Source organism: Haemorhous mexicanus, chromosome 5, assembly GCF_027477595.1.
Source record: "Haemorhous mexicanus isolate bHaeMex1 chromosome 5, bHaeMex1.pri, whole genome shotgun sequence".
In the NCBI taxonomy this organism is placed as follows: Eukaryota; Metazoa; Chordata; class Aves; order Passeriformes; family Fringillidae; genus Haemorhous; species Haemorhous mexicanus.
This window is the reverse complement of record NC_082345.1, coordinates 5571570-5599176: the sequence shown is the minus strand read 5'-3', so window position 1 is coordinate 5599176 and position 27607 is coordinate 5571570. Positions and strand designations below refer to the sequence as shown.

The following is a 27607-nucleotide window of genomic DNA, read 5'->3' as shown; positions in this document are numbered from 1 at the left end:
TCCCTGGATGGGAGAACAAGAGCACAGGCCATGAACTGGGAGTTTTTAGATGTTTTAGGGTTCAATTCCCAACTCCTTTAGGGTTTGGTAATGCTATGTTATGATAGACAAATGCCTTCACCAACGTGGCTGGTCCTGTGGTTCCACTGCAGATTAACATGACCATGAATACCTTGAAGTCAGTTCCAAGCCCAGATTTCCCCACTCCTACAATTACATTCCAACTGTCCCTTATTATGAAATTACCAGGCTCACTGCCAATATCACCATAACATCCCCTTCTGCCACCATCTATGTTATCAGTCCTGCCTCCTCCAACTTCACACAGTACCTGCAACTACACTGCAGGAAGAATGGATTCAACAGCTTCTGAATGACCACAGGTACAAACCCTCTCTGGCTGTGCCCCTGCTTGTATCACTGAGCAGAACCAGGACAGATGATCAGAAGTGATCAGAAGGGTGCTGTAATAGGGTCATTTCTAACTAGTTGCTCTCAGGTGAAACACCTCTGGGAAATACCAAGTCAGGATGAGGTGTTTGGACATGCTCCTTCTCTCTCATGTCCCCACAGCAGCATATTCAGAGGGAGGCAGGCAGTAAAGGCTGAGGGTGTACAACAGGAACAAGCAAAGGAGGCTCTTAGCAAAGGAAAAAAGCGGGTGAGAGCCTCATGGGATTTTGCAAAAGATCAGCAGGTAGGAAAAAACCAGAGCCTCAAGTGAGCTATTTCTAGGACAGAGATCAACTGAGTGCAGATTAGCAGGGAGAACAGACAGTGTGAGTGTCCACCAGAGAGGCACAGGGTGCAGGAGAGGCTGTCAGAAAGAGGCTCAGATCACAGATACAGGAACCTTGGGGTTACGAAAGCAGCTTATTCCAAACTGTTGCAATCTACAATATGTCTGTTTATTATTATTAAATTAACACTTAATTAAGGTCACCCACCATTTCATCAAACTACTTAAGATCTCTTCACGAAGCTTACTTCAGAACTCATAATTCTGGGATACTGAGAAATTGGATGTTGTGTCAGAACCAGCAATCTCCTAATTACAGGAGTAGATGATATTTTCAACAGGGAAAATGAGATCATCAGTGTCATAGAAATGGAGATTAAAAAGACAGATTTAGAAAACAAATGAACAAGAGGTAATCCCTGGTTTTTAGGTCCTTTGTGACTGGCTGCAGCTGTAGCAAATGATCTGACAGCATTTGCAGCAAGCTCTGAGCATAATTCCCTGCTCTGACTGAAGTCTCAGGAGCATGAAAGAAGGGGAGATGAGGAATAACACATACACAGAAGAGATGTCTGAAGAAATGCAGGCTAGAGCTGGGTCAGTGAAGGAGGCACAGAGCTGTGTAACTTCAGTCACATTGCCAGGACTAAGAGGCATGATCTAATTAATTCAGGGTCACAGTTTCCTGTACTCCCTTGTTTGCTCATTGCATTTTACTCTGCAGTTACAGGCTGGCCCAGAATTCCCAGTGAAGCAATAGGAACCATCAGCATGGCCCAGAGATGTGCAGGCAGGCGTGCTGATTATGTGCATCTCTGACCAGGGGACTGAGCAGCCCCACTCCATCTCCTCCTGCCCCATTATTATGCAGACCTGCCTCTGGAATGGCCTCCAGAACTACTGAAAATTCAAACTTGGTGGAAAGCATCTCATGGGGAGAAAATCAGCAGTAGACAAGAAAACAAAGCCAGTGAAGGAGAAACAAGAAAGGGAATTAAGCAAGATAACTGGAACTGGTAAACAGGGAAGTCTGAGCTTTGCATATCCTGAAAAATATGCTGTAGAATTCAGGTCCATAAAAATGTGACTGGAATCATGAAACAATTTCTAAGTGTTCAGAGAAGAAACAAGAAAGGGAGTAAAAATAATACTATGCCAGATGATAAAAAACAGAGGGAGATGGTCAGGCAGAGATGCTTTAGAGCCTCCATCCTTTATCCTCAAAAGGAAAATATTGTAATGGCTGGGTACCTGCTGAAGTGATAAGAAACTGAGAAAAGAATGAATGAATTAGAGGCAGGGTCACAAAGTGGCAGGGCTAAAGAAAAGACTAATTTAAAGCATTTGAATAATCTGTGCTCAGCATGAAGGGAAAGAATTGCAGAAGGTGTAGCTGAACTACTTGCCTCATGGGCTGAGACCTGACTGGGACTATACAAGATCCCAAGGGATGAAGAGGGAATCAACTGACAACACAGAAAATGGATGGATAAACTGGCCTTAAACATCTAGCATGGTGCTAGAAAAATCAGTAACACATGAATCTTGTGAATGTGTAAATGAATACACACAAGTGAGACGTGAGAGGCCACAAACTTTTTTTCACTTAAATCAGCACACAGGTTCATTCTTTTAATGGCACCAGTTTGCTCAAGTTACTCAGAATTTTATGTCTCACTGAAATCTAGTCTGTTACCAGTTTCATCACCTTTTTTCCACCTATAGCCATTCTGGAATGACCCACTCAATTAAGTTCAATGTTTATGTGATTTCTGAGATCAGCAGTGAGTCAAGGCATGATTATATCAGCCTGGTAGTAAGAGAAAATATCATTCCAAGGTGGCCTTGGAAAGCAGAATTTGGCTTTTCGTGTCCTCCACAGGGTGGGAAAAGCAACAGCTTTGAAAATACTTGCTCTGAATGTATCCTGAGAAAGGAGGACACATGCACATTGGAAAGCAGAGGCAGTGGCTTGAACACAGAAGAGGAGGGTGGATACTGCCTGGGGAGGGATGCTGCAGAGACACATCAGCTGAATAGGAATTAACAATGTGACAGTGCCTGAAAAAAAAACTGTAGCTGTTGTCTTAGGTCCTGTTAAGAGGACTACAGTGTGTAAAACAGGAAAGGCAATTATTCTGCTCTGCTTAGCACCTGATAGCTCTCAGCTGCAGCACTCACACACTGTTGGGAGGATGGTGTTTCAGGGGAGGCAGCCTGGAAGCAGAACAATGGGGTATAAATCCTGCAGGAAAAAAGGGAGAGAACAAGGCAGGCCAAGCTTGTTGAAACAAGGAAGAGAGGAGAGCAGCGAGACAGATTAAAATTTAATAAATAAGAAAAGACCTCAAAAGATAGCACTTAACACCTGAGAATTTTGAAGCACTTCATAAATGTTTGCTTAAGATCATGGCTTCCCTTGGATGCATATTTTATTGAAACCACTTGGTTTGTGGCTAAATTGAAATGGAGAGTTCAAGTGGTTTATTGAGCATGGCAGAGAGGGACAGGGGGTCTCTGACTAGCTGTTCTCCTGAAACTGATCTGCAAATTGTGTCATGGATTAAAATATGCCCTGTCTCCCCCAGAGGATAATGGAGGAGAACAAAGACAGTGAGAGATTTGTGCTCTTCTTCAACCCCTCTCTGCTACTCATTCCTCACTGAGTGGGTCTCTGCTGGGCTATTAATTCTGTAAGCAATTGGACTGAGGAAAACTACCAGGGAAATTTTGCAGCCACTTTCATTACAGATATTATTACTGGTTGTCTCTTGTAATCAGCAAAGCCTGTTTCATCAGTGTGATGCTGCAATTTTCATTCTCCTGCGTGTGCTCCCGTGAGCAATAACAGCAGAGCCTGAGGAACAGCTGAGAGTGGGAATTTTGTCTGATGAGAAGGGGGTAGTCAATTCCACCAAAGTTCCCCCTTCTGCTGACTGACTGCACAGATTTGTTTTGGGGCACACTGACTAAAACCTTTTTCCTCTGCTATTACCAATACAGGTCTAAGAAACTCGAGGAGATGATTTCAGAGAGCCCTTAAACCCCATGTCCCCACTTGGCAGGGGACACCCTTTTATCTTAAGCTGTGGTACTTGCAGAGCCTGGGGTGCTCCAGCTGCTGATATTAAGGCATTCTGTTTCACGTATTTCTTTGGTAACAAAGATATTATTTTATGAACACCCATTTCCTAGGCACAGAAGAGCATGACACCTTTCCTCATCTGCAGGTGCTCAATGCCTGAGCCTTCTCCCCAGGTCCAGGTGATAGCCAAATGCATGAGGGAAGCAGTACTTCACCTTGTGAGTGAGTAACAGCAGAAGGTTCTATCACCACTGGGTGCTGCACTGTCCAAGTGCAATCTCAGAGCTGTTTAGAGCTCATAGAGCAAGAGAGAATCAACAAGAATCAAGACAAGTGATGACTACTGAAATTGTTGACTGCATTTTTTAATGCTAAATAGAGAGAAGAAATAAATTCTTTACCCACCAAGGAGTTTGTTCTCTATTACTGCAGTGAAGTCACATTAATCCACTGGGGTGCATGGGCAACACTCCCTGGAGGTACTTTTGGTTCAGCTATTTCAGTGGAGGATGCATTCTGTCTCAGCTTTTAAGGCCCCTTCCAACCCAAGCCCTTCTATGATTCTGTGATCCACAACCCCACTATAAACAGTGCCATGAGGGGATGGGGGTATTCAGCTGGTTCTTGGTCCTTTTTCTTGTTGCCATTCCTTAAGAAACAGAATTAAATTGTATGTTTTCCTCCAGGCTACTGAATTTCCTATTCAATGAGGCAATGAATAATTTATGGTTCTTTTCAGAGGGATTGTTCTCCTGTACCTGTGATTTCTTCCCTGAGCACTGATACTCAGCAAAGTGACATTGAAATAAATCTGAAGAATAATCTTCCATGTCTTCATTATCATCACTGCTCCCTAATAACATTACTTACAACCAGAATTGTGGCCCCCAGCTATCAGTTGTATTTTATTGCCACCATCTGTAAAGGTGCCTGGACAATGTCCAGTTGTGGGGCTCATTAAGAAAACTCCTGAGGCCACAGCTTTGCTGGCTCCTAATCCTTCCTGGGCAGGGACCACTGGCTGTGGCTATCATGCACAAACTAACACTTCCCCTGAGATGGGTGAGCCCTGCACACTGCTTGTGACAAATTTGGAATCCATGAGATTAGCTCCTGCCCACTCCCCACTGCAGGAGCCTGAGGGATGTGCTGTCACTGGGGGAGAGGACTGCAGGGCTGGGCAAGGACACTTGAGCCCCACAGAAGCATTAGCACCAACTCTTACCTCTCTCAGGATTTTGAAGGACTCCGTCAAAGCCTTGCTCACAGTCCCCACTCCTTTTGCCTGCAGTTCCTCCACCAGCTGCTTGAAGTGCTGGCAAAAAGAGAAGGAAAAAAACCAGGAATGAGTTGCAGGCAGGGTGTTCCCTTTGAGCAGGGCAGGAAAGGGTAGCCCAGAAAAGGCTGTGCCCATGCAGCTCCAGCAGAACTGCATTTCTCAGTCTCTGGACTGTGAACCACTATGGATCCATGTAAGATCATGGAAGGGGCAAAACTACTGGAAATGTGACTTGCCCTTATCTACTCCTTCAGGAAAAAGAAAATATCCTGTTTGGATAATTTCCTTCAGGAAAAATAAAACATCTCAAAAGCAACAGGATAGGGAAAAAGAAAAAAACTGAATGCTTGTCTAGAACTTAAGCAGCATTGATCTGCTTAAATTAAACCCTCTTGGCAAGATAGTGTTTAGGATGCTTGGGAATCCTTTGGGAACCCCTGCAAAGACGTCACCCACTGTAGTCATACTCTGTGGCCTAGGGCTAATCTGGGAAAGAAATCTGATTTTTGAAGGCATACAGGGATGTAGTAATACAAACTAAAAAAACAAAAAAGAAAGAAGAAGAAAAACAAAACAGGGAGAGAAGCTAAAAATACCAGTCAGCCAGGAGGGTGGTGGAGCAGCTGGACACAGGCTGGCCACCTCAGGGCTGCTGAACCCTCCTGGATTAGAGCAGCAAAACCCCTCCTCAGAGAGGGCTTGCTGGCAATCCACCCTGATGAAGGATCAGGCCAGGCTGAGAACCCATTCACCAGGAAAGGACTGACTATTCTCATTTCTGGGGGCTGAGGATGTGGGGTGTCTAGGATGGAGACATTCTGCCCTCTGCACCCAGTTTTTAATAAGGCAGCCTGGGCTAGGTCTGCTGGTGGTGCAGCAGTGGAGACCCAGGGAAGCTGTGACTGCTGCTCACCTACCAGCTGACCCTGTGTCACAGCACCTTGGGGTAATTCAGGGTGAGCCACAGAGCCAGCACAAAGCCCTGAAATGGTGCTGGCTTCTGAAATGCAAACATTGTTCCTTGTCCCTGGAGTTTCATCTCACAGCATCTCAACCCTGTGCTCTGCCTACCTGAAGGGAGCTACCTGAGCTACCCTGAGAGGGGCCTGGTACTCACCTCTCTGTTATCTCTGTCTGCTTGGACCAGGATACCCTTAAAACAGGGCTCAATAAAATGAACATAATCATTGTACTGCAAAGAGAAAAGGAGAAGAAAGGGGTTGTCATAGGAGAAAATTCACAAAATGGGTTCATGTCCTAGGTGGATATTCAGTAAGCAGCATGGAACATGATGCCATTTTATACCTATTTCCCTTAAAAATTGTTTATAGTTATCATGGCAAACTAGGATTTTGATGACTCTGTTTGCTTGAATAATGCATTAATTACAGTGTTTTGCTGAGTTCTAGCTAAGCATATCTACACATACAAAGTAACTTTTTTTTTCCCCACTCACACCACAAAGTTTTTATCCACACTTTATGAACATGTATCCCTGACCTTGCTTCTAGCACTTTCTGCACATAGTTTTCACTTCTGGAGACTTTGTGAGTCCCCAGCTGAACCTTGTAACCTGAAGTTTGAAGCCTCTGGTGCACAGCTGGACAATAACAAAGCAGGTTAGCACACATCCACTGGAGTGGGATAATTAGGGGAGTGGATGATTCTAGGCTCTGACATGTGAGGAAAAGCTTGGTAAGGCCCCTGTGAACCTTTTCCTGCAAGGTTCAGGAGAGTGCAATTCCTAAGAGGCCACTGATGCTCAGCTGATCAATAGGAACTTAGGTCAGGCTATAATGTCTCTGAGCCAGCAGGTTTTTGGTGTGAGCGCAGTAAAGGAATATATATATACACACATATATATATATATATATATATGGTATTTCTGGGATTGTTTTTGAAGAACAGATGATATTTCAAACTCCTTAATGACTCCCCCTCGATTTTTCTGCCAACACTGTTCACTCTTCCATCTGTCCAGTCATATAAAGACAGGATTGTTGCCACTGGAGTTTCTAATTAGCTAACATAAGAAGCTATCAACAAAAAGCAGAATTTATATCTCAGTGCCCTGGCAAGCTATCATAGAAAGAAGCCTGGGGAAGGAGATGGTGTCTGAATTAGCTTTGAAAATTAGAAGGCAAGGAGTCTTTAACATGGCACCAGTGTTGCTACGGAAAGAAGTTTTGCTTTCTGTGGTCACTGGTGTTCCCTGTGGGGAACCAGCCCATCCTCACCCTGCCAGGGCTCAAAAAGGAAGAGAGCAACACTGAAGCTTCCTGACCTAGCTCCACGCAGCCCAGCTGATGGACTCAGAACTGTAAGGGCAGGCTTGCAGGATGTTGGTGCACAAAAAGGCACGTGGTGGTAGTTTTCTAGCCTGGAAACATTATCCTGAGGATTACACTGCTGCTGCTGGACCCAAATTCAGTGTTAGGGCAAGCTGGGTGAATTATTAGCTCAGGTGTCTCTCTTCAGCCCTTATCTGTTGCAGTCACATCACTAAAAGCAAAAAGATGCAGCCAACATCCTCTGTGGAGGAGATGAAACAAGCTGGCAGCCACCCTGCTGACCACACGAAGCTGCCTCCCCAAGGGTCCTTTGGGGAATTTCCCCAATCCAAGTGCTGCTGTAGGTAGGTCACTGTGATTTGCTGAGGGGAAGGAGGAGGGGGTGTGAGGCACCAGGAGAGAGCTCAGCACTGGAATGGAGGCAGACATACTGCAATGATGTTGACAAAGTCGTTTTCTCCCAGAGTATCCAAAATGGTGACGATGGTGTGCTTGGCAATGGTCATCCTCAGGCCCTTCATGCTGCCACTGACATCCACAATTATGACAATGTCCTTGGGAGAGGTGGCTGCTTGGATGTACCTGCACAACAGAGAGCACGAGCAAGCAAGGGTGAGAGCCAGGGAGGGGGAATGCTGGGCATGTTGTTGTCCCTGTGCCAGCCACAGCACCACGTGCACCATGGCCACAGCTGTGCAGCAAGAACAGGCTGGCTCCAGCACTTCATTTCCTCCACTGGGAAGGGCTGAGCCTACTGCAGACAAACACCCAAGAGTGACAATTGTTCAAGTCTGCTTTAGTCATGCTGAGCAGACTGAGTAAACACACCACAGTTCTGAAACTTAAATATCCCCACCACCTCCCAGCAACAGAAGTGTAATTTCCATGTGGCACATGGTAGATGCCACAGAGAAAACTGCTGCTGGCAGGGCTTCCCAACCTGCTATTACCTTTGTTTATGTACTCCCCCATCACCATCATATTTTCTGAAAAATCCCTTTGCCCAGGATTTTCTCCTGGGAAGCTGAGAAGTCTCAGAGAAAAGGAAAACAATAATTATCTTATTTGCTTCTCCTGTGTTTCGCTGCTTTGGAATGTGGTTTGAAGATTGTTTATCCAACAGGTGATTGCTTCATTCGGTTCATGTGGTTTTAGCTTATTGGCCAATCAGGGTCAAGCTGTGTCAGACTCTGAAGAGAGAGTCAAGAGTTTTCATTATTCTTTTAGCCTTCTGTCTGTATCCTTTCTGTATTCTTTAGTATAGTTTAGTATAGCATTCTTTAATACCATATAGATCATAAAATAATAAATTAGCCTTCTAAGAACATGGAGTCAGATTCATCATTCCTTCCAACAACAGGGGTCTCAGAAAATACCAGACCCCCATCTCTTTAAGGAGCACCACAGGACATTAATTACTGATCAGCAGCTCACCAAGGTGTCACCTGGGAGAAGGGGGAGAGAGGAAGGATGAAAGGTGCTTTGGCCAAGTCTCTCCAAAACTCACCAGCCACGGTTTCTGCAGTCAAAGGAGATGACTCCATTCTCATCTGGTAACCACTTTATTCCTGAGGAGAGCAGCAAGAGGAGCAATCAGCACTCACAGCAGGCAGGCAGCTGCTCCCCAGCACCTGCATTGCTGCTGTTCCCTGCTGAGACCTGGCTACCCCAGGGAGCACAGTAGGCTGGCCAGCACAGCAGTGGCCATTCTGCAGAAATATAAGCAGAGCTCCTTGGTCTTTGGCAGTTGTGAGTAAACTGTTTATTAAGTTTCTCTTTGAAAAATGTACCTAGGCATAGTCGGTTCAACTGCAATGCAACTGCTCATTCTTTGAGTTCTCACTTTGATGTAGTTCTCAACAGATTTTTTTCTCCCAGAGTTTGGTTGAGAGCATAAAAAAGCAGCAGCAGTGACTGGGATGCATCCCAGATTCCCTGCTACAGGCTCTGTTCACAGCCATCTCTGCTGTCACCTTCTCCAGCACGTGCCAGGACACAGAACAAGGGCATGCAGCCATCTGACCAAGTGGCCACCAGGCAGGCTGCAGAGCATCTCAAGGGCTCCTGCAAGCACAGGACCTCCCTCCTGTGCTGTGACCTAAAGTGCCACTCACAGCTGGTGAGTGGATGGCCAGTCAGGCTGGCCAGCTGCATCTGCCACGTGTGTCCTCAGAGAGGCTTTGGCCACCACTCAAACCCACAGTAGAGGCCCCTGCTATGGTGTCTTGAGAACTTTTTGGAGGACTCCTGCCAGAAGACTCTTCTGGGGTTGCATGAGCAGTGTGTCTGAGGGGCTGGTTCTAATGGGAGAAAGGGATTTATGCCTGCAGAATAATTCCTTCAGCCTTATCAGCCTATTTTGTTCCTTCTCAGGGCTGGGATGGCCCCAGACTTCCCAGATTGGAGTCTTCTACGGCACAGGCCCTGTCCTGCAAGATTTTTGTGTGGTACTGAAAGAGCAAAGCCAACCTCTACTCTTTTACCTGGGTACAGCCTGAAGAATCCAGTGGAGCTGCCAAAGTACTGCCAGGTCAGTGTGGGATCCCTTTCAAAGTTGTCCACAAAAATAGGATTTAGGGCTTCTGACATGTAAACTCCATTGAGTATGGCAGGGTCTGTGGGGGAGAAAATTGTGTAAAAGAAGGGAGGACATTCACCACCCCTGACAGAGGAGAGAGATGGGAACAAAGGCAGCTTCAGGAGGAATGCAACCTTGTCTAAAGCTTTTACATTGAGGCATCCTGTTTCCTGCCCATTCAAGTGAATCCTGGAGGCCAGGCCACCACTGGCCACTGCAGGTGATCTCAGATGGGTCCAATTAACCCCATTTCTCTTGCCTGCCCTTGAGCCCTACATCTGGTTGGAATAATGCTCTCAGAGGCCCAGGGAGGCCATCACAGTGCTGAACACAGCTGGCACAGCCTGCAGGCAGTGTTTAACTGCTGCCTGACAGCGGATGTGCAGCTCTTGAGAAGCAGTAGGCTGATGCATCACTGACAGCTTTTCTACAAGGACTGTCTAAATTTATGCTGGGTGTAACTACCTAAGACAGAGGAGCCCTAGGATTTACACAGTTGCACTCTCTCTTCTTTTCCTCATTGAATCTTTCTTTTCTTCTTTGCTCTCTTTCTTTTCTTCTCTTGACAAAGCCTGGGCTGTCGTACCATGCCCCCATCTCCTCAGAATGGTGAGAGACAACACTCACTTTTAACATTCCAAAGGTTTATTAAACCTTAACAAAGTACAACAAAAGAGTGAATAAGGAAAAATTGACAGCACTGGGAGCATGGACCACCATGTGCTCACCCACAGAATGGCTCCTCCACCTTTTATACCTTTGGTGCTGCACTAGGTAACCCTGGCCTCTACCTAAGTCCATCAGTCAACTCTTCCTTGCCATCCATTGGTGGGGATTGAGAGGAATGATGGATTTGTCTTTACAAACAAACTGTGGGTCTGCTGGTAGACAAAACCAGCACTGAGAGATGAAAGAAAAAATGGGAAGGATTCCACTGACTGATGAATGGAAAAAGATATTTGCCTTTACAAATAAACTGTAGGTTTGCTGATATATGAAACTGGATCTTGAAAGATGAAAGAAACAATGGGGAAAGACCCTGAATTCCATAAGAATTAAAAATGAAAAGGGAGGGTCATACATTAGAAGGAAATCTTTGGTATCAGGCATTCCAGGAAATCTGTACCTCTTAAGTACCTCAGCCAATGGGGAAAGAGAGAAGGGAAATGTGGCTGGGAAATTGGGATAAAAAGGAGGCTGTGTCCTCCAGACATTTGAGAGACCCCAGGGGAATGCACCATGGCCTCTCCCTTTATTCAAATAAAGTAAAAACTCCTCTGTCTCCTTTTGTGAATTAATTTTCCTGACAAGATCACTTTCTGCAACTTGACTGGAGGTGAGGTGTTGCCATGCCACACCTCCTAGGAACACGCCTGCTCTCCTCCCAAATGCCCTGGCTATCAAGGTGATCCAGTGACAACAATACAGGGGTGGGGGAAAGGGGACTGTGGGGACAACAAATCACAATAGCATAACTATACATCAATAAAACTTATCATACTGTCTTAGGTTGGAAATAGGGGTATTCTATTCCTATCTGTCAGAGGTGGAGCAGTTCTCCTCTGTTCATTGGACAGTTTTCTTTATCTCTTCCACAACCCATCCTCCCTCCAGGAGATCTCTTCTGTCCATGGCCAGTGAGTGTCTCTGCATGTCTGATAAAATTCCATTATCCCATGGGGAGCTGCTCAGCCCAGGGGAGGAGCCAAGCATTCCTACCTGGATATAATCTGGCACTGGGTACACCACAGCAGCCTTTTCCACTGCATTCCCAGAAGAAGACCAGGCCCATCTACACCACCCCTGGACCTTCAGAGGAAAACTCCACCCTTCTCCAGGATCCCTGCTCCAACAGAATCACACGTGGCACTGCAGGAGGGCTGCAGCCACCATTTAATGGGACTGCTGCCACCACCCTGACCCACAGGGTGTCGGGTCACACTCTGACTCTGTCAGTGGTTTTTTTTCTTTGTTTGCACTATTACATTTGGTGTTTTTTTTTTTTTTTTTAGTTTTCCTAGTAAAGAACTGTTATTCCTGCTCCCATACCTTTGCCTGAGAGCCTTTTAATTTTAAAATCGTAATAATTCAGAGGGAGGGGGTTTACATTTTCCATTTCAGGGGAGGTTCCTACCTCCCTTAAGCAGACACCTGTCTTTTCAAACCAAGACACATACACATAATATTAATCCCTTAATTGTGAGAGCCAACCATTGCATTACCTGTCTATACCAGAACCAAGAGGAAGCTGCAGATTCCAAGAACTCCTAGGAGGCAGGGTATATTTGGTGTCTGTGCTGACTCACTGCCTCAGGAGGCCAAAGAGAACAGCAGCAGCAGAAACAGTGAATCATGAGAAACTGGCCATTGTAGGATTAATTGTATTAGTGTCAAAAAGGGTGGGGCTTTCACCTACCTCTTCCTGTTTAGTCATTTTACTAAAAGCAGTTTTGGTCAAAGTGAGGGAAAAACTGAATTGTGACTCCCCAGGGATGAGGCCAAAGTAAGTCCTGCAGGAAGGTAGAGCTAGAAATGCTGTGGAGAGCCATGCTTGCTGTGTGCAAGAGGAGGAGTGAGCACTGTGGGACACGGCTCCCTGGAGGAGCTGTGGGCATGGAAGCAGCCCTCCTGCTCCATCTGCTCATCCTGCAGCCACAGCCAGAGGAGCTGCTTGGTTCATGGTGAGGTGTAGGGCAAGAAATCAGCTGGCTGGGCAGTGCCTCTCTGCTGTTTGACCACCTCTCTCCATACTGTGCAGTGGGCAGCAGCCTCCTTTGTGCAGTTCTGCTGTACCCACCCACACCCAGCTCTGCTGGTCGCTCTGCTGTGAGCAAGATTTTAGGGTCTGGGGCTCCCAGAGCAGATGGAACTGATTTGAAATCATGGGAGAAATAGAACTGTCTCTATTGTGTCTCTAAAAAACAGCAGTTGTGAGCACAGTCAGCAGTGAGATTCTTGACAGCTAAAGGCCGTGACAGAGCCAACCTTTCATCCAGAGTGACAATTACCAATAAAGTCTTATCCCAGTTTGTCTCACAGTGCCTTTGGTTGGGTAGAGGAGCTGTAGGAGAACACACTGCCTGCCTGAGATGGAGGCCTGTCCACCATGAGAGGTTTTCCAAGAGCAGATTGTATCTAAGCCCTGTCACAGTGACGGCACAAACAGGACTGTCCCTTAGAACCTTTCCAACCGTGCCTTTTTTTTTTTCCTCTGTAAGTTATTTTTTCTATTCCCATCCTTGTTTCCAGTATTGCTGCTGATAATTTCCACACCAACCTGCCAGCAGTGAGAAGGTAGAGGCCATTACCTTTGTTGTAGACATTGGTGGGCAGCTGGATATCACTGTAGGTTGTGTTCACCAGCAGGTTATTGAAATGCTCATTTGGCTCCAGAATGAATTCATCCCCAAGCTCCACGTAATTGTCATTTTCATCCTTATCATTAATCAGGAGAGAGTTGTAGTAATCAAACTGTTGATGAAGACAATGGAAAAAAGACAAAGAGAGAATAGGACAGACTATTACCAGCACTCTTTAAAACAAAGAGGGGACATATGGAGAATCAGAGCTTCAAAGAGGATCAAAATGAGCCACAAACAAGCTATTACCAACTGGAAGTGTCAAGCTGCCCAAATGATGGTTTTTGGCCAGTTTGTTGCTGTCATATGCCCATATGACTGAAAGCACTGTCAATGCCAGGAGCATTGCTTAAGAGCTACTGAAGAGCACAGGGGCAGGGTGGCAGCCTCCTGTGGCCCCTCAGATGTACTTAGAGGATTAGCTGGAAAGGTGAAGTGTCTTACAGGGTTTGGCTCCCAGGTTTAGCACAGGACACACCAATGCTGACCTCACCCAACCTGTCTCTGCAGCTGTCCCTTACTGAGTTCACTGCTGGACATCCAGCTGGCATTATCCCCTCATTCTGGCACTCCAAGTAGCAGGCACTCATTGAGAGCAAAGGATCAAGCAGAAGGTGCTCAAAGACAATGCAGTGTCCCCCCCACCCGTGAAGGTCACTGGGGATTTACCATCCACAGTCACTTTAGTACATCCACGGCATTCTTTGTCCTTGGATAACCTATGTTTTTAAGACCCCTTTTCTTTTTTAAGATGCTTTTGCTGACTTTATCTGAGCCAGAGGTTACATAAGGATTAGTGTTCAAGCACCAGCAGCACTCAGAGGGTGCAAGTGGAGTGTGCAAATACAGAGTCATGTACCTCAACTCACCCATGCGCCCCTTACTGTGAATGCAGCTGACCCAACTAACATGGCTAAAGGGACTCTCAAAAAAAAAAAAAAGGAAAAATAAAAAGTGAGATTGAATTAGTAACTAGCTTGATTTCAAGGAGTGTTTTCATCTTTCCCACCACTGAGACATGTACTTGCAGGGGTACCCTGTCCTTCTGCTGAGCTGTCTGTGCTTGTATTGTGGATAGACAATTTCCTTCCACAGCCTTTTCATTCCAGCTCCCCTCACCAGAAATAATCCCACAGTTTGGCCACAACAAACAGTTATTAACAGAAAGCCAATTATCCAAATTGCTTCGACAGCACCAAACTTTCACCTTAAGGGAAGTCCTGACAAGTGGGTGTCTGTCTGGTACAGAAAAGATGATGGGAGCTGTTAAGAAAGATGGTGAGAAACTCAGTTCATTTGGATTAATGGTTTGCTGTGAGTATTTGTAACAGCATCCTCCTCATTGTTCATTCACACTCAATTTTTAGCTCATTTTCCAGTCAAGTAACCCACAAAGTGCCAGCTAATTTGCACTAAAACATCACATAATGACAGTGTTGGCCAGTGCAGTAAAAGTAATGCCAATAATATGATGCAGCCCAATGTCTTCCCAAATCCTTCCCCTCCCAGAGCCACAGGGACAAATCTTTTTGGTGTTCCTAGGTTTGGGATCTGCCAAGGATGTCTCTTACTTGCAGCAGTCTCTGAGTGTCCTGCAGACAAGGCAATTCCTAAGCCCAGGAACCTGGGGGGTGGGGTCCTGGCTGTGCCCGTTCTTTCTCTGCCCTGAGAATGTGTGCCACATTTGTCACTGACCAGGATAAACTCACCTCCAGCGAGGAGTTGTACTCATGGTTCAGATCTGCATCTTCTGCTGCTTCCACCAGCCTCTAAAGCAAGCACACAGAAAGGAAGGTGAGTGGGTGCTGGAGCAAAGCCCTCCAGAAGTTCTTCCAGCTGTATCAGCGATTGCCTCCTTCACCACTTCACCAGTTATAAACTTCCCTCTTCCCCTCCTCTCCTGCTGACCTGCCATTCTGTGCTACAATTTTACAGCTTGGAAGGTACATTATTTGCAGCTATTTATTGCCAAGTGTATTCACACCTACTTACTCCAGAGTCCCTGCTAAACCCCAGAGCAATTTTAGCTATCGCAGGACATACACAAACAGAAACAGGTCCATTTAGAAGAACAACAGACAGATTTAATTTCATTTTCCATGAACCCTTCCAAAAAACCATGGGAAAGGCATTTCAGCCCCAGCTTGATGTCAGTATCTCATCAAAGGAAAAGGCCTTGTGGGAGTCTCAGTCTGGCATTGTTACTGAGACAAAGACCATGACTGGATTTTGTAAAGGGCTCAGCGATGCTGTGGCCATTTATAAACTCTTACCATTTATGGAAGGCAATAAAATCAGCCAGTTTTCTCCAGTATGATGCTTCAGGGCACTAATTCTCAAATGGTACAGACTGGGAAGGGATCCAACTAAACACGTACATGTTTTCAAGGTTGCACAATCAGCAACAGTCTCAGCAAAACTACATTTTGCTCCTTCACAAAGGATAAGGCAATCCAAACACTGGAGAAGTCTGGCTAAGAATTTAATGTTATTGGCCAAAGCTCTGGGACTAAATATGCCCACATTTCACTTGGAGATTCAAATGATGTGTTTCTGGATGACTTTTCCACATTAGAAGCCTTAAACAGTCAAGGCTCTGTGACTACAGAAATATGCTTTTCATAGTAGGTAAATACACAGGAATATGATAAATCCTTAGATGCAGGAAGCAAGGGGGGCCAGAATGATTACCTGCTCTGATCTCCCACACTGCAACAGCTACAGACCCCTTGCCACCTCCTCCACACTTCCCCATGTACACAGCTGGAAATCCAAGCACCTTCCTTGCAGCCTGTGCTCAGGAGGTGCAGAAATTCCCCTTGAGCCACACACACAGCTGAAACAAGCCCCTAGTCTTCAGCAGCTAGAGTGCATTATGGAAGGATGAACTGGATTTTTCACTTTTGAGAGGCTTTCTTCTCCCCCTTTTTAAACAGCTTGTCTCCTAAAAGAGTGCTCATTCCCTCATATTTATTCCTAGACTTTGTTTTTGTCTTATTTTCTCATTTGAGCCAAGGGAGAAGCCAGCATCCCCTTGTCTGAACGCCCACATCCTCCCACCAGTGTCTGCTTAAAGCTCAGCGTGAGCAGCCAGCTGCACCAGCAGGCTCCTGCCTGGGCAGGGAAGTCCTCACACAACCCCTGCACCCACACACTCCTGGTGCAGGCAGAGGCCTGTGCCTGCTGCTCCAGGGCTGGCAGGACCCAAATTCCCTCCCAAAGCCCCAAAGGCAGTGGTCATACCTCAACAGCTTCCACCTTCCTGCGGAGCATGCTCTCCATCTGCTCCGAGAACTTCTTCACCAGCTCCAAGCCATCCACCTCCTTGATTTTCAGGGTTGGCTCCACATCTTTGTACTTCTACCCAAGGGAAGGAAGAAAATCCTGTTGAGCAGGAGGTTCTTAGGGAGAGGGATGAATTTATCATTGCTAGTTGAGTATTGTCCTTGTGTTCAAACAACTGCTCTGATTTTATCACCTTCCATCTTTGTATTCCCCCTTTTCCACCCCGTAATTCAGGATGCGGAGATCAGTGGCCATAACTCAAAGCACTTTGACCAAGTAAAAACAACTGATCCAACTGTGAGCTTGTGACTGTTGAAAGGAGCAATGCACCTGAAGCTACGAGTGCCTACAAATTAGAGAGAAGCAGAAGGCTAACTTTTAAAAACCCAAACCATGCACTGTGATGACATCCACAGTGGCTTCATGCACATCACACACCTCCAGCTCACTTAAGGCAGAGGGAAGAGCAAGGGAATGGAGCTATGGGCTGTCATTGCAGCTCTTCCTATATCCTGTGTGCTCTGGAGCACTGCTGGGGAGATGTCCTGGCAGTGCAGGGGCTGTCCTGCCCCAGAGCCACCCCATCTGTGAGAGAACCTGCCAGGTCTCCAGCAAGAAGGGTCTGCTCAGTGCTTACAGGGGAGACTGCCCTGACGGATATGATGCCACTTATTGGGCACCCAGGAGCATAATTCAGGCCAAGAGCACAACAGAGGCAATTCCCAGAACCTAGGAATTATGAGCATGGCTACTTGCTGCTGCCCCGATGGGGAGAGGTGCTGTAATGAGGAGGATCTAGATCTGACAGCTTTAGAGATAACCAGTTTATTCTCACCACATTTCATGCAACCTAGGAATTAAAAAAAACCCAAGAGTACACCTAAACTGCAAGCATAATCTGCCTCCTTAAAGCTGGTCTTTAAGACTGGCTAAGATGGTCTTTATTTCTCCTTTCCAAAAAATCCCACTGCTAACAGAGATAGCCAGAAAGAAAGATTAATGAAACCTGTGAAAGGACACAGGACAATTAACTTATTTCACAATAGACAGAGCCTTATCTCCTGAGCAGTCTGGAAACACAAAGGCAACCAATTGCAATTCCCTGGATCCTCATCATCAGTTTTGTCTGCAGTGTGTACAGCCCCCCTCCATCCTCACGTTGTGTTAGCATCACAGCAGCAATCTCAGCCAGGGCTGGGCAAAAAAAAATGAGGTGGTGAAAAGGGCAAGGAGATGGCAGGGGCTCTCTAGTGACACTTCTGAATTAGAGGGAAGCAGCAGGGAAAGGACTTTGCATGTCTTTAGGGTGAGCCAGTGGAGTCCCTTTTGTTCAAGAAACTCCTTGACCATGCAGGAGGGCAGGGGGCACAGGCAGAGGAAGAAATGCCTCGAGGATGGGGCAGGCTGAGGAGGTCAGACAGAAATAGCAGCAGCATCTAGCCCTCAGCAGGCATGGCAGGGAGGCTGCTCGCTCTGTCTGGCATGATTAACAGCAAGGGTTTTACTGGATTAAAAATGCCAGGCCTCCCATCCCCTCTGCTGGGGCTGGGGAGCTGGGAGAGGCAGGGGAAGGAGGAGGAGGAGGGACTGAGCAGGAAGGTTGGGGTAATCACACTGCCAGAAGAGATGTGCAGCCACAACCCCTGACCACGGTGCTGGCTGGTGAGAGACTGCAGCACACGCCCAGCTGGTGTCTGTCCCTTCAGCTCTGTGTCACAGCTCTGCCAGCAGAGAAGTGATCTCTGCCAGGCTGGGCTTTAATCAGGCTCTGCTGGGGGGAGCAGGGTAATCTCTCCTGGGAAAGCTCACCAAGGGAGGACACACCAGCACGGGCAAGCAGGCACTTCACAAAGTGACCTGCCACCAGTTACCTTATAGCACAGCCTCAGTTAAAAGTATCAGGGCTCTTCCTCCCCCCCGCCCCGTTAATTTTTTTAAATTTGATTTTGACATACTCACAAGTAGATGTTACTGGGGTAAAAGGAATCGTGAAAAATCAAAAGCAGTCTGCTCATGGCATGCACTCAGCCCTGAGATCCAGCCAGAGATGGGAAGAAAAAAAACCCCAACACACACACACACACAAAAAAAAAATCCTTTCTGCAAAAGTTCCAGTTTGCTAAGGAATACACCAGGTTTGAGCTCAAATCCTATTTGAGCTTTTCTCCTACAAATGAACCAGCAAACCACTACATGCCTGTATTCCTGCCATGGAAATCTCTGCCTGTTGATGACTATTCAACCAAGATTTTCTAATGGTGGGCAACAGAGTTGTGATTTCAACACCATCTCCAGACATCATGGCTGAAAGTCACCTCAGGTGCATGTAGCTGGCCAGGATCATCCTGTACAACCAGTGCTTGGGGTTCAGGCTATCAGATCATTTTAAGTTACAGAACAGGAGTCACGCTTGGGAGAACTGGCTGAAATGATCTGATGTTTGAAAAGAGGCCAAAAAGTTAGCTCAGCTCTAACAGAAAACCTTTTCTTATTCATCTAGCACTTAGCATTCTCCTAAAACAGCAGGAGCAATTCATTAAGATTCCCCTTCTGCCGTGACGGGGGTGGTGATTTAAAAGTAGAATATCCAGAATTCAGTATCCTAAGTTTTATCTGTGAACAGAGATATGTCACCAAGTATATATTCTTGTTCCCACCTCCATAAAATTCAGCCTATTGAAGTACACAGTGCTGCATTACTCACTGCTAGTGGAACTAAATTAAGAGTGTGAAAGACATTCCTTTCATCTTCACCCAGGAAAATGTCTTGACTGAACTTCTCAAGTTTGTCTGTTCTTTGCCATGTTTTTTGGGCTTTCTAATAACAGCAGGGCAAAGCTGTGATGCAGGGTAAAAGCCTGCTCCTGGGGATTCAAGGGATGTCTGTTAGCTCATCAGGTCTCTGGGAATGATAGAGCCTGGTAGGAAGTCAACTACTTGAGTTTGCAACACGATTTTAGGGTTCTTCTGGAAGAAGCAAACAAAAAGTCCAAACAAAACTAAGCAAACTGAAAACTACAAAAGAAACTTTATGCCAAGTATTAAATACAAGGTTTATATGCAAAGCATCCAGTAACTGAAAAATTATGACTCTCACAGCTACAATAAGCTGGTCACTTCACGACTATTAGGCATGAGGGAGATATGAAATAAGATACAAACTGAGTTGACAGCACCTTCTGTATTTCCTCAGAGACAAAATGCCTGTTGACTGAGACAAGCACCGAGAAAATAATCACCTGGACCTCTGCACTGTGCTCCCCATCCTTCTGCTGGTCTGGGCACAACCATGCATGCAGAGAAATACCTGATGTGAAGCAGGTAATGGCCCAAAAAAGAGTAAGGTGCCTGGGGAGCAGGTAAATCCATGTGTTTAATTTCTAGACTTTGGTGTGTTTGGCTCTCCAGGCCTAACATGCCCACAATCTGTGCCAATGAGATGATCTGCACAGTTATTTGGGTGCATGAAAATGATATTTAATAGTAAGAGATTTGTCTGCATCCACTTGTAGTGCTGGAGCTGCCAGGGATGCAGTGGGAGCCCTCTTGGGATGGTCCCTGCTTTGAGATGAATTGTGAGGAATTCCTACCTAAAGAAAAGGAGGCTGAGAGAAGGACTGAAGTGAGCGCTGGCTGCTTCTCCCTCATTTCCTTATTTCCCAGGGAAACAAGGGGAGATGGAAAAGCTCAAGAAGTGGGGTTGAAAGATAACTTAAGCAGTTTAAGCAGCACAAGTTAAAGTTAGGGCAGAACACATCACAACATGAATTTAGGAAGTGATTCCTTGCTGGAGTGTTTAGAGAGCAAGGCTGGATCAAGATCATCTGTACCCCTGCTCAAAGTGACATTTTCCTTCTGAGTCACAGACATTGTTCCCTTTGCCTCTGGGAGCTATGGCCTGGGGACCCCAGGGGACAACAGACAATGCAGAAACATCATCACAACTGCTAAAAGCCCAACTTTTGCATCCACATCCTGCTGCAGCTGCCTCACAGTTAGTGCCAGTTCCTTTATCAGGGCTCACAGCTTTTTGTTGCAGGGTAACTCCTTCCTCCCAAGAAGAGCTGGTGATCAGCACAGACCTTGGTGATGGATGCTGAAAACCTGTCCTGGTCAAACCTAGCAAAGTTAGTGCTGCAGGATATGATCCCTTACTCCAGGCAAAAAGCAGCACTCTGGGGACAGGGAAACAGGGCTTAACAGCAAGGCAAGGAATGTGATACCCAAATCCCGTGTTCTGCACTGGGATGTGGGTATAACTGACTATGGTAATACTAGGACAGAAGTCTGACACCTAGAAAGTGTAAGGGGCAACTCATGGCCTGTATCAGAGAAAGAGTAAAGAATAAAGAACTGGATGGCCACAAAGTGGAGTGTGCATTCCATGCAGTCAGCAGGCACCAGGCCCCCAGAGCAGCATTTGGGAGGGGCAGGGGAGAGATCCCCCAGGTCTGAAAGAGGAGCAGCCATTCACCACTGACTTAAGGAGCTTCTCTACAGCTGCAAAAGGGACCATTTGTTTAAAGGCCCTGGAGCTACACCCTTGAATGCTGGTAGAGAGTTCAGTGCAATAGTGCCTGTTTGCTGAACAGGCCAAGAAAAGCTCTGCCTCCCTGGCTTCCAGGGCACCTGCCTGAAGCAGAGTCTTAAGGGCAAAATGCAAAGAACTGATAAATAACTGGGCTAAATACAGATGAGAAAGCAAAAAGAAAAAAAATTAGTGTCAACTGGAGAGATGCAGGGGGAGGATGATGGGGTGACAATGAGCAGGTGAGTGATGAGTAGCAGAGAGACTTGGGGAAGGAGGACTGAAGGGTCAGCATGGGAGAGAAGGAAGTGATCATCAGTGGGGAAACATGAGTGCTGTTAAAAAGTATTTTTAACAAAGAGTGGTACAATTAAGGTGGTGCTCAGCAATGGCTGATGAATGCAGGGAAGGCACTGAATAGATCTCCCTCTCCATTCATGGAGAATGGCCACAGGGCACCACTCTGGGCTCAGGGGTCTGGAGCTCCATGGTTTAAAAGACAGCTGCCCACCAGTGCATTATTCTTTCCTCCACCCTGGGGGAAACCTCGGGAGGCACACGAAGCAAAGGGAACCCTCACAGGTTTTGCCTACCTTCTGCAACAGGAGAGAGCCTGAATACTTAGTCACAATGGAGTACAGCTCCCCACCAAAGGCATCTGCCCAGGACTTCACCCTAAAAAAAGGGCCAAAAGAAGGAAAACCTGTGTTAATAATACCAAATCTGCAGATCTGGTTAGACAGACAGCTGGTTAGCCTGCCGAGTTTTCTTCAGACAGGTAAAACTCCATCATCATGAGTACAAACCCCTGTATTTCTCTAAGCCACTCTCTTAACAGTGGCAATGTTTTGTCCCCAGACTTCAGCCAGACAAGCAGCAAGGCAGGAGACAGTGCTGCTCTTGGACATTCCGCCCAGGAGACTGGTGAGCAGGGAGAAACACTGAGTTCTGCTGGCCTTGAACTCGTCTCACCTAACTTTGGATGTGGAAATTTGGTCTTAGATAGCATCTGAGCTCCTTCTGTTGCTAGCAAAGGGAAATAAATTGCTTTCTGCAGACACCTATTTGTCTTTCCTGACAGGCCCTGGGGTGAAGGGCTAGACACCCAGTGCCAAATCTGCTGAAGAGAAATAAGTGTCAGGACTTAGAGAAGGTGTCATGATTCACCCCTTGGATTCAGCTCCTCCAGGAGGGCAGGCCAGAGACTGATGAGCCAGACAAATGCCCTGCTCTCACTGGTGGTGCTGCTGCTTGATAATGACACAGCAGATTATGCACACTGTCACTGTGAAGCACCCCCAACCTGTGCCATCCTGGAAATAATGGATGGCAGCAATCCCACATGGAGAACACTCAGATGTTGAGGAGCAGCCTGAACACTAAGCCATCCAAACCAAAATAAACGGCTCCCAAAATTGACAGAGCACTTCATCAGCACACACACAAGCAATGTTAGGCAGCTCCCTCAACAAGGATTCACTTAACAGAGATTTATTTAATGCAATGAGTGGCCCTCTCCACTTACCAGAATTCACCACTTATTTATGATGTGCAAAGTTTTACCTACAGCTTCCAGGTGAGTTCTTTGAGTCCCAGGCAGGCTTTAACCTCAGGGCCTGATTTCCCAGTGCATTGCACCACAAAAAACACACCAAGACAGAGATGAGCTCAAGAGTAAAGGCAGCATAGCAATGGTGGAATAATCACAAAAAGCTCACTTCTACCTAGGAAAGCCTGCTTAGATTCTCCTCTTGCACACAGGAACACAAAGGCAGCTCGAGGGGACGATTTGGAGCAAAGACAAAGCTTCAGCTCCATACCTCTCTCCACTGCTATAAAAAAAGCATGAGAGAGTGGGTGCCTTTTTAAATCAATCCTTAATTGGCAATGAGGCATTCATATTTAACCACTCAGTGTGAACTAGCACCAGCTGAAGTCAATCTTTTTTTTTTCATTGTGCTCTGCATCTTATTTTGAGAGCCAGAGCATTTATCTCACCATTTCATCCTTAGAGAAAAAAAAGCATACAGATATTTTCTAGGAGACCAGGATTTATTGGGCTATATCAGAGTTATTCTAGCAAGCCTGGAATAAAAGAGGAAACGAGAAACAGGGATCCCATGGGATGTTTTCCTGTTTGTTGTAGTAGTGACTAATCATTCCCTTAGATATAAGGATCTCTGGATCAACATTTAAATTGATGCCCATCTGCTGCTACTGGCTTTATTAGTTTTATGTACAAGATGTTTTGTGCTGAATTTAACTAATATTCTCCAGTCTCCTTGCCTTTTACTGTAGAAAAAGAGAACCTAAACATGAAGGGATAGTAATTTTAGCAGGGGTGTTTATTTTTACCCCATTTCCCTCCCCTATCCTCTGTTCTGTGTCATGTGTGTAGTGTGCCCCTGCTCCTTCCAGCCCTCAACATTCTTGAACCCAGCAGGGTGGAAGAGTCTGTGGTGTGAATTTTTGATTAGTGGCTGCAGTTGAGCAACTTCTTGAAACTTCCAGTAACAGCAGAACTTGAATAAAAAAGGGCTTTTGTATATTTTGGGATGTCTCCTCTGGCTCAGGGACTGGTGTTGCCTCTGGTCTCAAAGCAGAGGAAGAATGAGGCACAAAGACAGGGGGAACAAAGAGAGGGGCAGAAACTGGCAGCTCTGGAGGACTGGTTGGAAAGTTAAGGGGCACAGAGGAACGAGAGGGCTCAAAGGTCTCAAATCCCTGTGTTACAGGGCTAAAGTCTGTGTCATTAAAAATATCTGGTGGCATTTCATGGAAGCTACAAAGTAGGAAAGTGAAGAGGCAGAAAAACACTGGCATTTTCATATTTAAAAGACAATTATTTGCCAGGGAAATGAGCAACCTTAGAATACTGGGAAATTAAGGGCAGCCTGCTGAACTTAAATAGATTCCCTTAATTTTTTTTTTCATAAACAAGCAAGAGAAAAGGTCAGTCTAAAATTCATCAGCTTGCAGAGAAATTTCTTTTAAGGTCTCTGGCTCTGTCCAGCTCAGGAGCAGGTGTATAAAGGCAACAGGAGCAGCCTAAAGAGGCCACACCAGGTTGATCTTTGCCTCTCCCACCAGCATTTCCCAGTGCTTCCATTACCTCAAGAAGAAGCCAGCCCCAACTCCTGCCCACGCCGTGGCTGGCAGACGAGCAGGGCTGTGTCCAGTGGGGAAGAAGAGGTGGTTTGTGAGCTGAACTTGCACCCCAGAAGCACCACCAGGAACTGACTGAGCAGATTTTTGCACTGCTGGAGTTAGGAGCGAGCTCTGGAAAGAGCTGGCGGTGATCCAAGCACGATGCAGCAAAGCCAGACACAGCTTGGGGAGCAGCACAGCCCGACTGAGCCTTGTGTCACCTCACCCTGACTGAACCCAGCTGCTGCTTGAAGGACTCTTCTTTTGTGTCCCCAAAATGTCCCCATGTAACCCATGAAATAGAGCCATTTTCTGCTGACTTACTCCCTCTGGGCCTCTGGCCAATCTATTTCTCTACTGAAATTTCATTTCAAAAGGGCAACTTTTGTGTTTTGGTTAAATTCATGAGTGGATTTGAAACACCAGGGATTAATTCAGCTATTGGTCTGGTTTTAGTACCAGAGGAGAAAAGCTCTTTTTCTATTGTTTATTCTTCGTTCTTGCACAGGAATAAGTTCCAAATTGTGCAAAGTGACGTAAATCTCTTTTTTTCAGTAGTAAAGGGCTATCATATTATAACGAAACACATCAGAAAAGGTTTTGGTCAGAGATTGTCTGCCTCTAATCCTTGCTCTTGTATTCTGTGACAAGAACAGCAGAAAGGACAGGCTCGCTTCTAAATGCCACAGGCTTCAATGCCAAAAGGTATTCCTACGTGGTATTTATCCTGGACATGAAAAGTTGATTTGCTTGGTTTGAAGTTGGCAGAAGTTGAATTTTATCTTCTGTAACCTCTGTGTCCTTTCTGTGCAACCCAAATCAGAAGCACTTTTGCTGGGGAAGGGCTTGATAGTGCAAGAATAGAATTGGTAGCAAAGTTTCCTGAGACCCTCTTGGACAATGTCATTGCAGCTCCTGGGCAGATGGGCTGTGTTGGTGGCTGTCTGTCAGGGCCTTATTGGCAATTTCTGAATAAAAACGATTTCCCCAAATGCAGACAAGGGCTTAAGCTGTCTTGAGTTTATTTTTCAGATGTCTCCTTCTCAAACTGGCTGGCAGTGTTGTCTCCTCTCCAGACCAAGCTGCTGTCCTGCACCCACAACCCTATCCCAGTACCTCAGAAGCTGCCCCACAACAGCTTTTACCAATGGCGGCGCTGACATTTCTAATCCTTAAAGGATTTAACTCGTCCAAATCAGCTTAACAAGGTGAAGTTTTTATAAACTGGGGTTGCTGAGAGCTCCTGGGCTCCTGGGGGGCTGCCAGGGCCGTGTTGCTGGCAGGGAACTTTCTGCCCCTGACAGCGCTGGAGGAGCCGCTCGTCACACGGACACACGCAGCCCTTGGAGCACTGCAAACCCAGACTCCAAAAGATGCATCAAGAGTCCCTGCATGTGCAGTGCATGCACAAACCATGGCTGGGTGTGCTTTGTATTGCAGCTCAGCTTCTCATCCTTCGCTCCAGAGCTCTGGGAAGGGCCATTACGCCTTTTGTAGAGAGGTGGAGCCAGCACCAGCAAGAAGTGCTGAGGCCTCTTTCCTCTATTCAGCCTCGCTCACTAACATCCTCTGACAGCCACAGAGGTGAATAACCACGGCTGTGTGCATTACCCAGGCCCTTTTCAGCCAGCACTGATCCAGACCAATGCAAGGAACCAGAGCTTTGGAGCTGTAAACCTTGCTCTGCACAAAGAGGTGTATCATGGCCCAAACACCCCATGTGCACCTTCCCCAGCCAGAACCTGGCCAGTGCTGTGCATCCCCTGGGTGCTCCTGGCATCCTGAAACCCAGCAGTGCCCACTGAAGCCACTCTGCTCAACTGGGAGCTGCCAAACTGGAGCCTCTCCCATCTGCCTCCATGGTGGCACCTCTGCAAGTTACAGCAGCAGCAGCAGCAGCAGCATTGGGGTTTTACAAACATGTCTTTAAACTGGTTTTGTCTTTTGCTGCCCAGCGCATTAAGCAGAGCTTTGATAGATGTCAAAATACTTAACTAAAGGAGATGAGTATCATTGCTTGAGGAGTAGGGAGGAAGAGACTTTGCATCCTAGCCTAGACCTGGACACAGAATTGGTGGCTGCCATGCCTGTGTCCTCTGCCAGGAGCCAAGGTAGGGCAGTGCCAGCCCCCGGAGCCATGTGTCCCTCCGGAGCAGCCTGTCCCCGGAGCAGCCTGTCCCCGCCGCGCCTGCCACTGCCGGGGAGGCAATTCCCACCCACCTGTCCGTGCCCTCGACACACAGAAACTACTCACGTCTCCAGCGGGATCTTCGTCTGGGCCCTGGCACGGGACGGGAGGCAGAGAAGACAGAGCATCATCCACGGCACGGCCCAGGGCCCCATCCTCCAGGCACCGGCCATCAGCACGGGCTCCGGCCGGCGGCGTGCGGAGGCTCCCCGCCGCTCCTGCTGCCCTGAGGGAGCTCCCCCGCGGCCCCCGCCATGGCGCCGGCCTGGGAGCTCTGTTGGTGCGGGGCCGAGGCCCGGGGGCACCGCGGCCGCCTCTGTCCCGGGAGCGCCGCCGCGGCCGCCGGGCGTCGTCGGGGGTGTCCGGCCCAGGGCACTGAACCGTGCGGGAGCCGCGGCCCGGTGCGCACCCAGGGGTGGGGATCGACTCCGGGCCCCGGCCAGGGGTGCGCACCCACGGGTGGGGATCGGCTCCAGGCCCCGGAGCGGCCGCGCCAGGCGGGAGCTCCGCGCTGGGAGCTGCAGCGGCTACGTAATCCCCTGCCAGCCCTTAATCCCCTCGCCAAGCGGCAGCAAACGCAGATTTAGGGAAGTGGAGTGGGATAAAATCACCCGGGATTACTCTGATTTCTGAAGACGGGTCTTGGCTTCTCCAGCCGGAGGTCAGGCCGTGCCTGCTTTAAAGGGGTCGCATCCACATCCCCCAAAGCTTTCCCAGAGCTTCCATCTCTGCCTAGCTGGTCCCTCCCGCAGGTCGTGCCAGCGTTATCTCCTGTCCAAAGGGCATCGGGGGCACTGGGGGAGCCCTGAAGGTACCAGCGGGTCCCTGCCGGCCCCTGCCCGGTGCTGAGGTTTGCACAGGGATGATGAGGCCGGGCAGAGCCTCGGCAGCATCCTGGACAGCTCCGAGGCAACTGCCAAAGCAATCTCCTTCCAAACCACAGCTGTGGTCTCTGGCCAGGACAGAGGAGGGAAAATGGGCAGTGGAAAGCAAAAGGGACATGAAAGGAAGGGCTCTGCCAGTTTCAACTGATCGCCTCCTAATGTGAATGATTATTTATTAATAGCCAGACCTTTCAGTTTGGCCAACATTCACTTGAGATTGCCATCCCCTCGTCTGTGTCTGGAG

The 27607-nt window shown here is 47.3% G+C and overlaps 1 protein-coding gene across 1 annotated transcript in view; it reads right to left on the bottom strand.

The window, feature by feature from the left end:
* CACNA2D4 (calcium voltage-gated channel auxiliary subunit alpha2delta 4) overlaps positions 1–26652 on the bottom strand; it is a 122861-nt gene extending 96209 nt beyond the window's left edge. Inside the window, exons 1-10 of the mRNA XM_059848111.1 lie at positions 26546–26652; positions 21738–21819; positions 16575–16691; positions 15041–15100; positions 13281–13443; positions 9878–10009; positions 8902–8962; positions 7826–7976; positions 6221–6295; positions 5050–5139 (exon numbers count right to left, since the gene is read on the bottom strand). Coding sequence (XP_059704094.1) covers positions 5050–5139; positions 6221–6295; positions 7826–7976; positions 8902–8962; positions 9878–10009; positions 13281–13443; positions 15041–15100; positions 16575–16691; positions 21738–21819; positions 26546–26652 — 1038 coding nt within the window. The remainder of the gene's footprint in view (positions 1–5049; positions 5140–6220; positions 6296–7825; positions 7977–8901; positions 8963–9877; positions 10010–13280; positions 13444–15040; positions 15101–16574; positions 16692–21737; positions 21820–26545) is intronic.
* Between the last annotated feature and the right edge of the window lie 955 nt (positions 26653–27607).